At 35.9% G+C, this 17,185-nt stretch overlaps 1 protein-coding gene across 1 annotated transcript; it reads right to left on the bottom strand.

Moving 5' to 3' along the window:
* Positions 1-1,985: 1,985 nt before the first annotated feature.
* On the bottom strand, positions 1,986-16,702 carry si:dkey-45k15.1 (exocyst complex component 3). The gene is made up of 14 exons (XM_067385931.1): positions 16,640-16,702; positions 16,190-16,245; positions 13,273-13,380; positions 12,536-13,154; positions 12,371-12,455; positions 9,617-9,742; positions 9,346-9,446; positions 9,151-9,264; positions 4,976-5,099; positions 4,710-4,832; positions 4,479-4,631; positions 4,277-4,398; positions 3,154-3,295; positions 1,986-2,941 (listed from the first exon to the last, which is right to left on the bottom strand). The coding sequence occupies exons 2-14, from the start codon at positions 16,209-16,211 to the stop codon at positions 2,939-2,941; spliced, it is 1,842 nt and encodes a 613-aa protein (XP_067242032.1). The 5' UTR covers positions 16,212-16,245; positions 16,640-16,702; the 3' UTR covers positions 1,986-2,938.
* Positions 16,703-17,185: the final 483 nt, after the last annotated feature.

The following is a 17,185-nucleotide window of genomic DNA, read 5'->3' as shown; positions in this document are numbered from 1 at the left end:
GTCTTTTTAGACATATGTTGGTATTTTAAGTATTAAATGAGGTATATTCCCTGTTTTGGGCTGACACATGACAATTTACCATCATAAAAAGATACAAGTTCACGCTCCTTTTCTTCGCTCCACTGCCGCTGAGAGGCCGCCATCTTGTTTTGAAATCTCTAAGTTGGTCATGTGATCGACTGCTTGCAATCTGATTGGAGGATCTCACACACAACTGATCTAAAGTATCCAGATAGAAATTTGTTGCTCATTCTCAATGGGAAAGTGCTCAAGCAACATTGCTCGGCAATATTGCTCAAAAAGTTGCCTCGTGTATCATCAACTTTAGTGATGTGTGGCCAAGTATGGTGTCCTCTGCATTTCACCTATCCAAGTGCACACACACCCGGAGCAACGGGCAGTCATTTTTGCTGTGGTGCAATTCGAGGGTTAGGAAGAGTGGAAGAGGGCGCTGTTCATTCACTCCCCCCACCTACATTTCCTACCCAAACACAGACTCGAACCTGCAACTTTCGGGTTACAAGTCCGATTCTCTAACCAGGGGTGCATTTCCCAAAGCAAACTATGGTTGCAAGTTCTGTCGTTACCAATTGAGTTCAATGGGACTTACAACCATAGTTGACTAACGATGCTTTCGGGAAACACACCCCAGGTCTGCCCCAGGTTGCTAGGTGGTTGCTATGGCATTGTGAGGTGGTTGCTTTGGTGAATGTTATGCATGGTGCAAGTTATGCAGAAAAGTTTAAGGATGGTTAGAGATCCCTGAAAAATCTGATTCTGTGCAGTTTAATAGTAATCAAAACTCTGTCTAAGAAGAAACTGAACCTCCATTGGAAGTATACACTATAAAAAAATGCTGCATTGATTCAACCAATGTTTGGGTCAAAATTAAATTTTTTAACCCAGCGGTTGGGTTTGTCCATATTTGACCCAAACATGGGTTGAGTTTTTTTTTTTTAGAATGTAAAAATGCCAGAAATTTGCATAGAGTGACAGAGAGAGAGAGAGAACTTTACATTTTTTCCAAATAATTGTCCACCTTTCACAACACTATTCTGGCTTTAGGTTTGCATGTTTTTTCCCCATCCACACAATTTCAGTATTATATCCTGCAACTTTAATGTTCGCCTCATTAACCCTCCAACGATGGGTCTGGGGAACCTCATGAGGCTTTTATTTAAACCTGATAGCATTTATCATGACTGATGTGTTGATTACATGCGTGTGTGTGTGTGCTGTATCTCAGCGTGACACCTCCTCCTCCTACGAACGATAAGGTAAAGCAGGGTGAGAGAGTGCTGGAACACATCTGACATAAGGAATGCTATGATGAGCTAAATATAATACTTACTGAGCACCGTAGGGACAGCACCACAGACATGTATTTTCATACAAACACACACACACTTGAGTCTAACACACATCTTCACAATGACATGACACCCAGGAAGTCATCAGCTGCCTCTGGTTTCTGTATTCAAATCAGCCAGAAGATATTTGAATAAGCTGTATCCTCTTGAGAGACAGAAGAGGAGAAAAAAGGTAAATATTCAGACCTGTGAACACGTTAAATAGGGCAAGTTGCAAAGAGGGATTATGGATTTGCAAAGAGATGCTCATGTGGAGGTGAGAGAAGGTGAGCAATGTGTCATTTATGTTGAAGAGGACTTATGGATGAGCCAGAGACCTATGGCATTCAATCTCTGAACTACAAATATCTTTAAAATCCCCTCCTAACCATTTCATGACATCTAACTCTACAGACTGTGGATAAGATTGTAATCCTCAGGACATCTGGACACAAGCCAGCCTGTCCTGAAATAACATACCCTCACGAGAGACACAAATATACACTATTTGCATATGGAAAGGTATAAATATATGTTTAATTGTCATTTATACATATTTAGGTCCATCCCCTCATATGGTTAAGAAATGGACAAAAACAAACAAATGTATAAACAAAAGTAGCATCTTGCATCGTAATCTCTATAAATGTTCCCAAAAGATTAAAAAAGTAAAAATCCTTTCGATAACACTCTGTAGTTACAGGAGGAAATGATTTTTATCTTCATGTTTTGCTCATTGAACATAAAATATATTAGGCTTAGGCTAAAAATAGATTTAATATTTGCATCAAATAAGAGAACAGGGAATAACAAAATATGACCAACCAATAGAATTTGTTTCAAAAGCAACACACACTCTGTTTTGTCTAACATTGTGTTTTACACATCACATTTTCATGATTGATATCACAGTAGATAAACAGATGGAGTCCATCAAGTAGGAGATAAAGCAAATCTTTCTTCTATAGTTTAATGCCTCCCTCTATTGGTAGGTATAAGAACAAACAACCAAAAACACGGCAGGCCATATTGAGGCTGCACGATAAACTGACAATCACAATCATTTTGCACAAAACCATAATCATGATTAGCCTAATAATCACGATTGGTCTAATTTTAGAAATTTCTTTTTACATTTCATTAGAATTATTGCACTTTTCCTGCAAGTACAACTCAAGAACGTAAACTTGTACACAGGGTTTATTTACCTCATAGTTTCCTGATTGATTATATTTATCATATACATTAACACATTCTTTACATTATGAACACTAGTGAAACCATTCAGAAGCTTCTCTCTGAAGCTAAAAATTCTAAAATTAATTCCAGTAATTTCAAATTATGTTTGAGTTTTTAAACATTAAACAAAAAAGCACAATGTCTGTTGTAATTCCAGTTTTTGACATGGGGGAGTGTAAGAATTACTACATAGGTAGCCAGAGAGTAAGAGAAGTCAGGTGTGTAATGTACTGTACAGGTGTTTCTGAATAACATTATCAAGATTGTTATTTTTATATTATTATATTATTTTTCCCCATATTTTGCCTAACCTGATGGTTCTTGAAGCTGAAGAGTGGCCAAAAGAAATATCACTGTAAAAGATAAAATTGTATTACTTCTTAAGAATAATGAATGCCTATATAGGCTAAATATGAATATGTGCATTTATAAAGTCCTTAAATAGTCAGACAGAATAAATAGTTAGACACAGATGATATTTGGTTATTTCATTCAATGTTATCTGAGAATTTAGTGCATCAAAAAATGTATCACACATCTACAATACTGTATTTCAGGAAAGTACCTCAATATCAGTGAAGAAGGAGTGATAATAATTTGTGTTCCCAGCATCCCGTTTAAGCACAGTAAACTGATTGATAACATTGTGCTTCTCCAAGCTAAAACCGTTGTCTCGGAAGTACAGAACAGCTGACAACTGCTTCTTGCTAGAAATGAGAAGTTAAGTGGTTAAATCAAACAAGTGAACAAGTGAATGTATTTTTTTTAAATAGTAATATTCAAAGTTATTAAAGGGTTAGTTCACCCAAAAATGAAAATTCTGTCTTTAATTACTCACCCTCATGTTGTTCCACATCTGCAAGACTTTCATTTATCTTCGGAACACAAATTAAGATATTTTTCATAAAATCTGATGGCTCAGTGAGGCCTACATTGCCAGAAAGACAATTAACACTTTCAATGCCCAAAAACATATTTAAAACAGTTCATATGACTATAGAGGTTCAACCTTAATGTTATGAAGTGATGAGAATACTTTTTGTGCACCAAAAGCAAAAAACAAAATATCAACTTTATTCAGCAATATCTAGTAATGGGTGATTACAAAACACCACTTCATAAAACTGGAAGCTTTACGAATCTTTTGTTTCTAATGAGTGGTTCAGAGCGTTCGGAGTGGTATCAAACTGCCAAAGTCACATGAAAGTCACGCCCCCCAGTGGTGAACTATTGAAATTTTGAAACACTTATCATGTAACAAAGCCTCGTGACTTTGGCAGTTTGATACACGCTCCGAACCACTCATTAGAAAGAAAAGATTTGTAAATCTTCTAAGCTTAAAGAAGCAGTGTTTTGAAATCGCCCATCACTAGATATTGCTGAATACAGTCGTTATTTAGTTTTTTTGGCACACAAAAAGTATTATTGTCGCTTCATAACATTAAAGTTGAACCACTGTAGTCACATGAATTGTTTTAAACATGTGTTTAGTAACTTTCTGGGCATCTGAAAGTGTTAATTATCTTGCTGTAAATGGAGGCCTCACTGAGCCATCAGATTTCATCAAAAATATCGTAATTTGTGTTCTGAAGATGAACGAAGGTCTTACGGGTGTGGAACGACATGAGGGTGAGTAATTATTGACAGACGTTTCATTTTTGGGTGAACTAACACTCTAAAATACTTACCTGATATCTGGGTAATTACTAACTAATGGAATTAACAGATCTTTTATCTTTTTCTCATTTTCCATTCCAATAATGTCACTAAGGTAATCTCCCAATGGATAAAGCCAGTTTAAGGACGATCCCTGTTAACAGAATAATATTTTCAGTGCATCTACCTTGAAAAATCCACTTGTATATTCCGTGATGCTAGACTGGATCTTACCATGTCCTCAAATAGTTTCTTGAGTTCATTCCATTGTTCTCTCATTTTTGCAGCAGCATCTTCGTTCTTGCTTTTTTTGCATGAATATTTTTTCTTCATTAGCTGGGAGACATATTCTCTGGCTACATAATAGTGCAAATCATTCACGAAAACCTGCAGATACAGACACTGTGTTAAAAGTGTTGCTCTGCGGCCATTAGAGAGCATCTCTGAGCAGATGAAAGGACTCACTTGAGCTGATGGAGCTCTCATGGATTTACAGAGCCCACGATAATTCTCTATTCTAGAAGCCACTTCTTTAAAATCTTCATCTGTTTTCAGCCATTTTTTTGTCATCATACCATCAATGTAAGGCTTTGAGGAAAATGGCATTGTAGTTAGTAATATTCTAAATATTAAATTATAAAAATAATGTGTAATGTGCTAATTTAAGATTATGAGGAACCTGAGACAAGAAGTTGGGTATATTTTAGATATTTATCTGCTGTATGGCTCACCTTGACATCAGTTTTGAAATGTTTTATCAGGGTCTGGCTAAATCTTTGAATCAGTCCATCCACCTGTTTCTCCAGCCGCTCCACCTGAGCTGAACAGTTCTTCTCATAGCACTGCACATTCTCTCTGTAACAACAGCAGCGACATAAAAACCTTTGACATGCATCTCAAAAAACTCATACAGGGACAGTGAGATTAAACAGATTTCTGTCATGACAACTTTCTGAGTGTTTGGCATGGGGATAGGTATGACAATGTTGATATGTTTGGACTTGGCAGAATAGATCTGTTACACTGATGCTGCTGTTGGTTATTGCTGCTGCTGCTGCAGAGCAAGTACAAGACTTGCTACTTTCATTACATACACAACACACTGCTGTGAGGAAGTAAGACATGCTGCTGTTGTACAAAATACCATACATTAATTACTCATAGCAGATCTGTACAGGTGGAGCTGGGGAGGGTGAAGGGTTTCTGAAAGTGCGCTGCTACAGCAAATGCTGACCAAGTATTTGAAGGTTGAGCAGCAAGCTCATTGGCTACCGATACAGCAGGAACCAATCAGTTGTGCCCTGTAGAGGGTATGCACGTGATGTCACCGATGGCCAGAGTGACTGCGGTTACGGCCACTGAGTGGTAAAAAGACTGAGTGGCAGCATTGGTTTTCAGCCTGAATGTCACAAAAAACACTTTGCGATTGACTGTATAAATACATTTGACAAGAAATCTGAGGTATACTTTTACAGACTGCCGAAAGCTAAAAAAAAAATAAAATAAATATGGAGTCAAATTAATGCCTTAAAGTTTTGCACAAAAATAAAGTTTTGCAAAACACAAAAAAGAATTGAGCAATAAAAAAATGTTTTGCAAACAAAAATAAAGAATTGCAAAGGAAAAATAAAGTATTGAGCGGAAAAAATAAGTTTTGCAAACAAAAATAATAAATTGCAAAATAAAATAAACTAGTGCAAAAATAAAAATATAATCAATTACAAAAATCAATTACAGCTGTAATCCTATTTTATCTTTGCCACATATTTTTCATGCTCAAACCTACTAAATCATTTGCAACGCTCATTTTATTCTGCGTTTCAGTCAAGCGTGCGTTCACGACACCCGTTTTCTTTTGCGCTGCACTTTTCTGTGCGGATCTCTTTATGGCACTGGTTTGACGTGGGGGTGGAGTCAAGAAACGGGGGCACGCCCCCGCGAAATGCATTGGAGGGGAACGTAATCGGCGACAGGTGAAATAATTCTTTGACATGGTGAAAAATAATGAATGGTTTGTTTTTGTTGGTTTGTTTAGCATATGTTGTCGCCGATTACGACCCCCTCCAATGCATTTCTTATAGTAATATGACCCGTTTCGCTCTGTCTCACTGCCTGTATCCACTTTTGTGTCCTTAAACATTCGTTTTTTGGGGTCAACAGCTTATAAAAACTTATTTCTGGGTTTTTTAGCTTGTTAGCTGTACACCTTGTCACACAACACCTTTTAGGCAATGTTCTGTTTTTTGTAATGTGTCAGAAAAGACAAGAAGGCAGCCTGGAGATGGTTGGATTGTTTTTCCCCCGGTGGGCGTGGTTTTCAGATTATAATAAATGCGCTCTGTCTCTATGCTTGCCTGCGTCTCAATATGCATACTATTCATCCTAAATAGTATGTGACACTAGTACTATTCAATACTATTTAGGGCGGATAGGGTGGATAGTATGCATATTGGGATGCAGGACTTGATCTGTTCTGTTCCGATCTGCGTCTCCTGCCGATGACGTGTTTCGCGGAGGCGTGCCCCCGTTTCTTGACTCCACCCCCACGTCAAACCAGTGCCATAAAGAGAACCGCACAGAAAAGTGCAGCGCAAAAGAAAACCAGTATCGTGAGCGCACGCTTGACTGAAACGCAGAATCAAATGAGCGTTGCAAATGAATTAGTAGGTTTGAGCATGAAAAATATGTGGCAAAGATAAAATAGGATTACAGCTGTCATTGATTTTTGTAATTGATTATATTTTTATTTTTGCACTACATTATTTTATTTTGCAATTTATTATTTTTGTTTGCAAAACTTATTTTTTTCTGCTCAATACTTTATTTTTCCTTTGCAATTCTTTATTTTTGTTTGCAAAACATTTCTTTATTGCTCAATTCTTTTTTTTGTTTTGCAAAACTTTATTTTTGTGCAAAACTTTAAGGCATTAATTTGACTCCATAAATAAAAAAAAGAGAGAAAAAGAGAAGGGATCACTGCAATTTAGAGAAAGAACTAGACTCCAGGCAGTGAAACATGGATTTGCAGTTATCATTTTGTCAATATTTAGAATTTTAGTGTAAAATCATAATGTATATATTGTATTCTATTGACAACTCATAAAATATTCACCATCTTATATGCTGCATAATTGGTTGTTTTAAAATAAACACAGACAAAATCTTTTCCAGTTTTCGGACTGGATTATATATATAACATTGATATAAGTGATCGCCTGGATTTAGACCTACCTATATTGTATTTATATATAGGAGTTGCTTTACATATTTCCCCGATGTCAAAATGAGGCACATATAAATGTATGGAAGCATGATTCCTGGCTGCATGTCAATATCCATGGATTACTGGATCTTTGTTAAGTTGTAACAGGAACACTATTGAGCCTGTGCCATCAAAGTTACTTTCGAAAGGCATGAAAAAAGATTGTTCAGATTATGTTATTTACATTCCATTTTACTTTTCTAACTATCCTTTGTACATCTAACATGCCTGGACACAGCACGCTTGTGAAAAAAAAGTTTATTTAACTGTACTGAATTTTCCTTCATAGTGTACTTCAAATCTTAAAAGAAAGTATATATGAAGACTTCAGATGCAAAAGCCTCTAAGTGACATCTGAAATCTTCTTATAAAATGAGGATTTTCATCAAGCTCTTATGTTTATGTTCAGTTATTTCACTTTAATGGCAATGCAAAGGACTTGTTAATTGCCATTAAAGTGAAATTTTGATAAAAATGCTCATTTTAGAAGAAAATTTCAAATGGCACTTAGTGGCTTTTGCATCTGAAGTCTTCATACATATATATATATATATATATATATATATATATATATATATATATATATATATATATATATATATATTAGTCAAACCAAAAATTATTCAGACATTTTTTTATATGTTTTTACTAGTGGGTGCAGCACACCCACTAGTAAACACTATATTTATGTAAGTGAGGATAACAAAATAAAGTAAACTGTGACATATTATACCCAAAAATTCTTCATACAGTGGACTACCAGTAAAATTTATTAAAATTTGGAACCAAAAATTATTCAGACACTTCGACCTGACCATGTTTTTCAAGTGCTATCTGACATAATTAAAAAAAAAAAAAATTCTGACACAGTTTAACTCTGAGATCTTGTCATATTTTATTACCATTTTTTAAACTATAGTGAATAAACTGTAGTAATGAATGAAATGTTCAAGGTGTCTGAATAAATTTTGGTTTGACTGTATATATATTTAAAAATATACTAGAAGATAATATAATATTAATAAAATAATGACTAATTTAAGTATCCTTAAGTAGTCTTTCAAGATTGTTTCTTAACACACTTAAGTACACTTTTAAAAAGTGCACTTTGTAATAATGTCAAAGTTTAATTTAAGTACATCTTAAATCATTATGTTTTAATAATCATGTTTTAATTAATATTTGTATTTTGTAATGCTAAGTACACTTATTTTAATGTGTTGACTAACTTACTAAAGCACATGTAAAATACTTGACTATAACTTTAAGTGCAGTGTGTTATGCAATATAAAAATTAATATATTTTAAAATTGCATTTTCATTATTACAAATATGTAAATTAATTACAAATATATTTAATACATGACATACAAGTTTCAATAGAAATTACATTAAAGTATATTTTAGTTTACCATAAATGCTTGTCAGTATTTAGCAGTACACATTAACATATTTCAAAGACAAAAGAAGTAATTCTGAAATTACATATAAAGATGTACTTAAGTCCTATACTTAAGGACTTACATTTAGTTCACACTTAAGAATATTCTTTTAAAGTACTTTATATTTTTCCATAATAAGTAATATATATATATATATATATATATATATATGATGAGAGTGTCCCTTTCATGATGGACTTACTTGAGTGAATTAAAACTGTTGATGTAGCTGATGTGATATTGTACCCATAGACAGCTGTCCAGCAGGTCAGAGGTCAACAGAGAGCTGGTGTGTTGTGAAAACTCTTCTTCAAATCTAAAAGAGAAGGACACTTTCAGAGAAGGAAAGATGCAGAAGTGATCTCAAGTTAAACTATAATAATACTGTGACACAAACCTTGTATGAAATGGATTTAGCTCCTCTAAACAAAAGCACACCACTGACTTCCCAAGATTCTCATCGATCTTCTCAAGATTCCCAGCATAACCTGCTATCCGCTAACAACACAAATCAATAGGCGCAATGATGACAAAGACTTTTTTCAGTGTAGGAATTCTGATATGGATAAACATCATATGAACTCTGTATGGAATTTATAAAAATTGTAAAATTAATAAATAATCAGAAATATTTTGATCACCCTCTAGTGATAAGTTTAAGTCCTGACCTGACAGATGTCCATGTAGGTTTCTGAAGTGAGGAATCCATCATCTGTTCTATAAGGAGATTTCTTCTTTGTCCACACTTCTTTTTCAATTATGATAATATTCTCCAGTGCAGATTTAAAGTCGTCCTGGTATCAAATATGGTATCATAGTAAAACAAACTCATGTAAACAAATTCTAATGCTGCCTTCACGTGCTCTCGGAATTATCCTAAATATAAATAGAGTTTCATAAGTAAAAACTGCATATGAACACCCTCCCGTTTCAAAACTTGAATGCGATGAGCTCGTTCGTGGTGACTGTGGGGAAAGCGGGAATTATCAAATTTCCAATAGAGGGTATGCATGTGACGTTACCGTCGACCGTTACGACTGCGGCCACGCCCACTGAGTGGCAAAATACTGAAGGGGGTCGCACACCGGACGCGGTGTACAAAATCGAGGTCTTTAGAATTCGAACGCATTGTTTTCTATGAGTGTACGCACACCGGTGGCGACATTCGGCGCCTGTCCGCAACGCCCAGCTACGACTCAGAAAAAAATATAAAACAATGCGTTCGAATTTGAAAGACGTGTCGCGGCGCTGAGGATCGCGTCCGGTGTGCGAGCCCCGCGGCAGCAATGGTTTTCAGCATGAATGTCGTGAGAAACACACAACACATCCAAAACGGGAAAGAGCTTTGTGATTGACAAAACCTGAGGTATATATTTAAAAACTGCAGAAAGCAATGACTCCAGGCAGAGAAACGTGGATTTGCAGTTACCATTTTGTGTCAAATTGTTGGATTTTGAGGTAAAATCATACCGTATATATTGTATTGTTATATATTGTGTTGACAACTGATCAATTAAATATTTTCCATGTTATATTCTGCATAACTGGGTGCTTTTCAGTAAACACTGACAAAAACTATACTATAAAACTATATATGTTTTAGGGCTGGACAATATGACGATATAACATTGATATAAGTGATTACGTGGATTTAAACCTACCTATATTGTAGTTATATAAAATATTCACTGGCAGATTTGCTTTATGAATTTCCCCGCCGTCAAAATCAGGCACATATAATGTCAGGAAACACGACTCTTGGCTGCATGTCAATATCATGCATTAGGGTTTATTTGACAAGTTGTAAGGAACGCTTTTTCGCAGTTTCCCCTGTTAAATCCAGTCACGCAGCAGGTTATTTTGCCACTCAGTCCAGCTGAGGGAGCGCGTTTTCGGCGGGAAAGTGACGTCGACGAATACCCTCTATAGTAGCCTACGTGAAGGCAGCATAATTAGGCTAGGCTACTTCACGTGGTGTTCACTATGTAACTTTTTTCGGTTCAAAATTAACAAAATTTAAGTCAATCCTTCTTCCAAAACGAGTTTTTGTCTTGCCTTCATTCTATGGCAAATGTTTATATTTTAGACCTAGCGGGATGGTTTTCGCGGGAATTTCGTACATACTGCACTTGCCCATTCGTGTCTCTCATATGCGTAAATACAGAAAAGTTTGGGCGTGCCATAGGTTAGTTGTCACCATCGAGCGATAAAGACTTACATTGAGCAGTTAATTCTCGAACCTGTGGGGAAATCATTTGAGAAAGAAAGATAGAAAGAAAGAAAGAAAGAAAGAAAGAAAGAAAGAAAGAAAGAAAGAAAGAAAGAAAGCCAAACAGGAGATTATGCTGGCAAAACGGGATGCGACAGCCGGCAGAGCTCGTAATACGAGAATCAACACTGGCTTGGCTTATTGGAGAATTTTGTAAAAGCGATACTGAGATACTTTTATTACTCAACGAGTATGGTATTTTATTTTATTGTCATATAGCTCTCTTTCAGAGTTCATTAGCATTATTGTAAAGGGTCATTTAAAGGTACAATATGTAAAATTTTTGCAGTAAAATATCAAAAAACCACTAGGCTAGTGTTATATATTTTGTCCAGCTGATTACTAACAATATCTCTAATGTTTTCAACTACTTGTAAATCATGAGAAAATTCCCATTCTAAACAGTGACACGGGGCAGTGCAGTCGCCTGTCAATGACGTCAGTTATCCTTTGTTACCGCCTTTACTGACGTAGAAACCACATGACAACAGTGCCATGGACAAATGCGGAAGTAGTGTCTAGCATCCAGCAAACCACTAGCTTGCTTCAAGCAGTTCCTTATTTACTTCTTGCACGTTTTATGGTGGATTGTGTTACTTATTTATGGAACATAATTACTGTTTACCATCTGCCGCTGGTTCTGTCGACAAGGACAGCTCCCGTAAACTCATGACCGGAAAAGCGGAAGCGGCGCCGGCGACTGTGTCATAATAAAAGTCCCGCTGCTCGTGAAGCGTGTGTTGATCAATCGTTCCAGCTCCTCGTTCAGCTCCCGCAACACTCGGTCCTGCTCTGCTTCATACTAAAGTAACGTTAATAATCGCATCCACGAACATGAGTTCTTCCAGACTCCAATCCCTATTCTTTTGCACCGTCCGGTGAAATGGAGACCACATGTCCCAAGTTTCCGCTCTAAAACTTGCCGTCATCAAACTACGCCTTTGTTTTGAATAGGCTTCTAGCGACCTCTATCGGAAAAAAATATCACAAATTGTATCTTTAAAGCTTTGAAACGATATGTATTGTGAAAAGCGCTATACAAATAAAAAATGTGAATTGAAAAGTCACGCAGAAATGTATGCATTTTTTTTTTTTTTTTAACAAAGAGTACCTTCAACCTAGAATGCACTGTACTCTCTTTCCAGTAACTTACCTCTTGGCGATCACGGTATAAGGTCTTTATTTTATTTAGCAAGTCTTCTTCCATTATAAGAGTTCTCTGCTTGTCTCTCAGATCACTGTGGAACACCAATGAAATTCCATTTAATTGAAACTAAATTATTCAGATATTTATGTGTTTTGTTTTTTAAAAACTCACCTGGGGTAGCGATGAACAATGAAATCTAGAAGAGCGTAGTAATCTTTCAGCTCTGTCACCATTTCCAGAAGTGTCTTTAAATGCTCTCCTACAGCCTCATGATGGCAGGACACATAGGTTTCAAACGCTTTAAAGTCTTCTGGATATGAGCTCAGAAGTTGAGTCTTCACTCTCTCCAAATCCTCCACCACAGCTTTACCCAGAAGCTCCAGATGCACTGCCAACCAGGAAGCGTTCTCCTCACAGCTGTCCAGGTGAACTTTCTTTAGAGTATCTTGAACCCCGTCTCGTATTGCATCCCTCCATGCTTCCCTCCATCCCTGCATCACTCCTGGTTCTCCCTGTCTCTTCTCTTCCTCCTGGATAATGTATGCTACATACACCAACAGCTCTTTATTGCACGGAGACAGAGCACTGGAGTTGCGTACAATGACAGACATTTTGTCTCTTAGAGTCCCAAGTAGCATACTGACTTCCGTCTGTTTATTAACAAGATCCGTGGGAGGAGTTCCTTCCCCCACAGCTTCCCATTCTTTCTGGAGCTCCAGGCGCATGGAGAGCAGGTTCAGATAGGCCTTCTTCAGCATATCTGTTTGTATATACTCTCTGATCTTCAAAACTAGTGTGAAAACGAAGCACCAACGAGAGGGAGTATTGCTATGAGTAATATCATATATATAGCACTATGCATTACTTGTGCCTTCATTACCATCACAACAAATGGACTAGATATTTACCCGTGCTTGGCTTTTGAGGGATCTCTGTGTTGTTGATTTCAAAGTTGTTACTGGTGGATTTCTTTTTTTTTCTTTTGAACGAGGTCAACCTTTGAAAGATGTCTTTTGCTGTGCAAACATAGAAAATATTATAAAAACCATACTGCACAAAATCAATATTAAACTTTTTCTTTCTCAAAATTACCAGATGTATTAAAACAACATTAACACTTAAAGGCACAATATGTAGTTTTTTGCCATTAGAGGTCATCTATTCAAAACGTCTTCAATCACACACAGGCAGTGGAAAATAATCTGTATAATAAAATGTTACAGTATGAAGCAAAGCAGGGCTGAGTGCTGTGGGAGCTGAACGAGGCCGCTGGAGCGGTTGCTCTCATTAGCCACAGTCACCGTTTCCGCTTCTTCTGGTCAAGCGTACAGTATGTTGGGTAAAGCAGCTCTGTTTTTATCATATTAGATACATTTGAGAGTGTGTTATGATGTTATAATGTTACTTTTAGCGTTCACTCGGCGGCTGCTATGAGGCACTTGTTGCACACTGCAGTAAGCTAGATCGATATTAGATTATCTTATTAATAAATGCTGGATGGCTTGTGTTGTTAAATGGCATGCAATTCATTTTTCATTTAAAAAACATTGTATGATGGAAAGAATGCTGTATTACGGTTGCTAAAAATGAAGCTGCATCTGATTATGCTATGTTAGCCACTTGACAAAATAGTGTTATCACTGAGGCATGATAAAAACATGGTACTTGCAAAAAATCAAGAAAACAAAATTCAAACAATAACACTAAACGTGTTGAGCTATATATCAATGATAATAAAACATATATTAAAGCGTCTTTGGTGTTTCCATGGTTTCTACAAAATAAAATCGGAAATCGAGGGTAACGCAGGTATCATGTCATTGATAGGCAACGCACTCAAATGGTCCGTGGTTAAAATTGCTTATTTCTCTGGATTTAAACATCCTTGGAAAAATCTGGGATAGTGTAAGTACACAAGTCAACAAAATATATAACACTGTTCTAGTGGTTTTTGGATATTTTAATCCAAAAATCTTACATATTGTGCCTTTATTGTTACAGTTAACAAATTACTCTATCAGCAGACCATGAATAACCCCAAACGTTCAGTTGAGTCATTCAGCAGCAATATTATGTATGTGTTAAATAGGCTAGTGTACAGTAGTATGTGTAAGTATGTAACATCCAGGGGTTAAATTGGGCCGGGGCCGTCCTGGGCTGAGCCCCGGCACATAGGCTTACGAGGGCTCGACATACGCTTGTCCGGGACTGCGGGACAAGTGAATTTTTTGAAATGAAAGAAAATTTTACTTGCCTGACTAGATAATTAGCTTGAATAAAATGTCAATAACAACCAAAACGCGAGAATGATTAATCTAGCTTAAGTGGCGACTGATAGTGGATGTACTGGCGGTGATATTGCGCTGTTGAGGATCACGTAACCTCTTGAGGAGAATTCAAAACAAATGAGCTCTGTTCACACAAACTCCGTTACCATGTTGCAATAAAAATTCAATGGAGTTTAGCTTGCTATTTACGACGTATGATAAAGTTAAGCATCACACGACCGAAAGTGCTGAATTCCTGAATATCACCTCGATTGAAATTGACACTAATTTCATACAACAGTTCAATAAACAAGTAGTTAATATCAATCACTTAAGTTTTAGATGCAATATGCCTGTTTTTTGTTCTATTGTAGCAGCGAAAATAGTTCCAAACAAAGCAGAAGCAGCGCATCTCGCAGCTGCGCTTTGAACGAATCGGTTGAGTGAACATTCAATCGCCCATTCATAAACAACTGCTTCATTCTTGATTCAGAGTGAATCGTTTGAATAAATGACTCAGTGGCTCACTCATTAAGACGGTCACTTGCCGCCATCTACTGGCGGTTTAATTTCATGTTTAAAAGTATAAATTTCCCACCAGCATTTCTTATTTGTTTATTCAAAAATATTTAAAGAATCTCATAACATTATTGAACGCAGTTGTACTTTTTCAGTGTAAATTATTTAATTTGGTAACAGCCCTATAGTGTCTTACTATTTTAATTTAGCAAATGTAAGAATATGAAATAAAATATAAAGGATTTGAATAATTTTTTTTTTCCAGTCAAGCTACTTTTTTACTCTGACAAGTAAATGATTTAGTTGTCCAAAGGACAAGCACAAAACCAGGCTTAATGTCGAGCACTGCATTTTGTATATTCTGTCCTTTAATGGTAGCATTACTCTTATATTTGATACTGACACAAAGGAGAAGGCACAGGCCTACAGAAATATTTTATTGTCATCAGATGTAGCTCTGCACACTACCAGCATCTATAGAATGATTTTGATCAGCATTTTATTTTTCATAGCAGAGGGCTCTCTCAACTTGTTATATTTTACAGTTTGTCAAATTATACGATTTTGTAGTCTTTGCATACACATGCACCCCTCGAAAGCCTGAAACCACAGAGCCCCCCCACATAACAAATCCCAATTTAACCCCTGGTAACATCATTAACAGTGATTGATATTTTACTGCTGATAGGGATTAGAAGTGAAAAAGGAGAGAAAACTATGTTTTAAAAGCACCTTGTGAGGATATGTGGAGAAAAACGGCAGAGCATACCACAATTGTGCAGTGCCTGTTGTTTTTACAAATAATGTCACATTAAAATACCAATCTATTATTCAGAAAAAAAGGTGGATTGCACATATTAATATTAGTAGCTATTGTACAATCACACACCTGCACATTTACAAATTGTTCCTTTTATTTTGCATAGTACCTACAACAATTTCCACTGGGCCAGCCATGTGGCAATAAAACATTCTTTGCTACTTTATTGTATTTATTTATTTCAATTCAATTTCATGTAACTGACATCAATCTACTTACCAAAAGTGGGAGATTTTGCCATTGTTACACTTTCTCCAAACTGCTATTAAGCAATCCTATTCAATACATGAGAAAAGGAAAGTCAAAATGACTTGTCATGAAAGTAATATATTACGCAACACCAGCCGTTCAAGGCATTTTAAAATGGTGCTTTGTCAATAGGAATGATCATGAGATCATAGGATCATACGAAAACAAGAAATTGCAAAACATGCATGCATGCATGCATGCAAAAAAAAAAGAATCTAAAAAATAAAGTACAGTATAGAATTATTAGATTATGATAGCCTGCCATAAACATGAAAAGCATAAGTGAAAGAAAATAAGCAAGGGTTAAGTCTTTTAAATGGTATCAGAAACATCTTTCAATCTAACTGATGATCGAAATCATTTTAGTGTCGTCTCTAAAAAAGCACAAAACATGAGAGGTAAATAATGTGTAGCTCTTACCTGAAACCTTTTCAGGGAATGTGCCTTTCTTCTCGGAGGAGCTTTACATAAGCCAGGGAACTTGCTTTCACTTTCATGTATACTTGAAAAGACACGCATACACCTTTGAAAGCCAGTGTAAGGCTTTTTATCAATGGAAGAATACGTTCTTTCATTAGGAAATAATAATAAATGTCTCTAACAACACGAACATCTGCATTTGCTCTAATTCGGAGGGAATTAAAACAAACAAAAACATGCAGCCAAAACAAATCCAACATTAATGTTTACACATCCAATTAGTTACAAATTAACAGAAAGAGATAAAAACTGATTTCCCATGTAGGCTAGATACAATATATTCACAACTGATTGGCTTCAGTTTGATCAATACAACGTCCCAGTTTTGCTAAAACTCAGAATTTTCAGAGGATTTATCTTTGTTGCAACTTACTAGAAGATAGGCTACTAAGCATATATATATATATATATATATATATATATATATATATATATATATATATATATATATATATATATATATATATATATATATATATATATATA

Source organism: Chanodichthys erythropterus, chromosome 5 (assembly GCF_024489055.1).
Source record: "Chanodichthys erythropterus isolate Z2021 chromosome 5, ASM2448905v1, whole genome shotgun sequence".
NCBI lineage: Eukaryota > Metazoa > Chordata > Actinopteri > Cypriniformes > Xenocyprididae > Chanodichthys > Chanodichthys erythropterus.
This window is presented reverse-complemented; position numbering and strand designations above follow the sequence as displayed.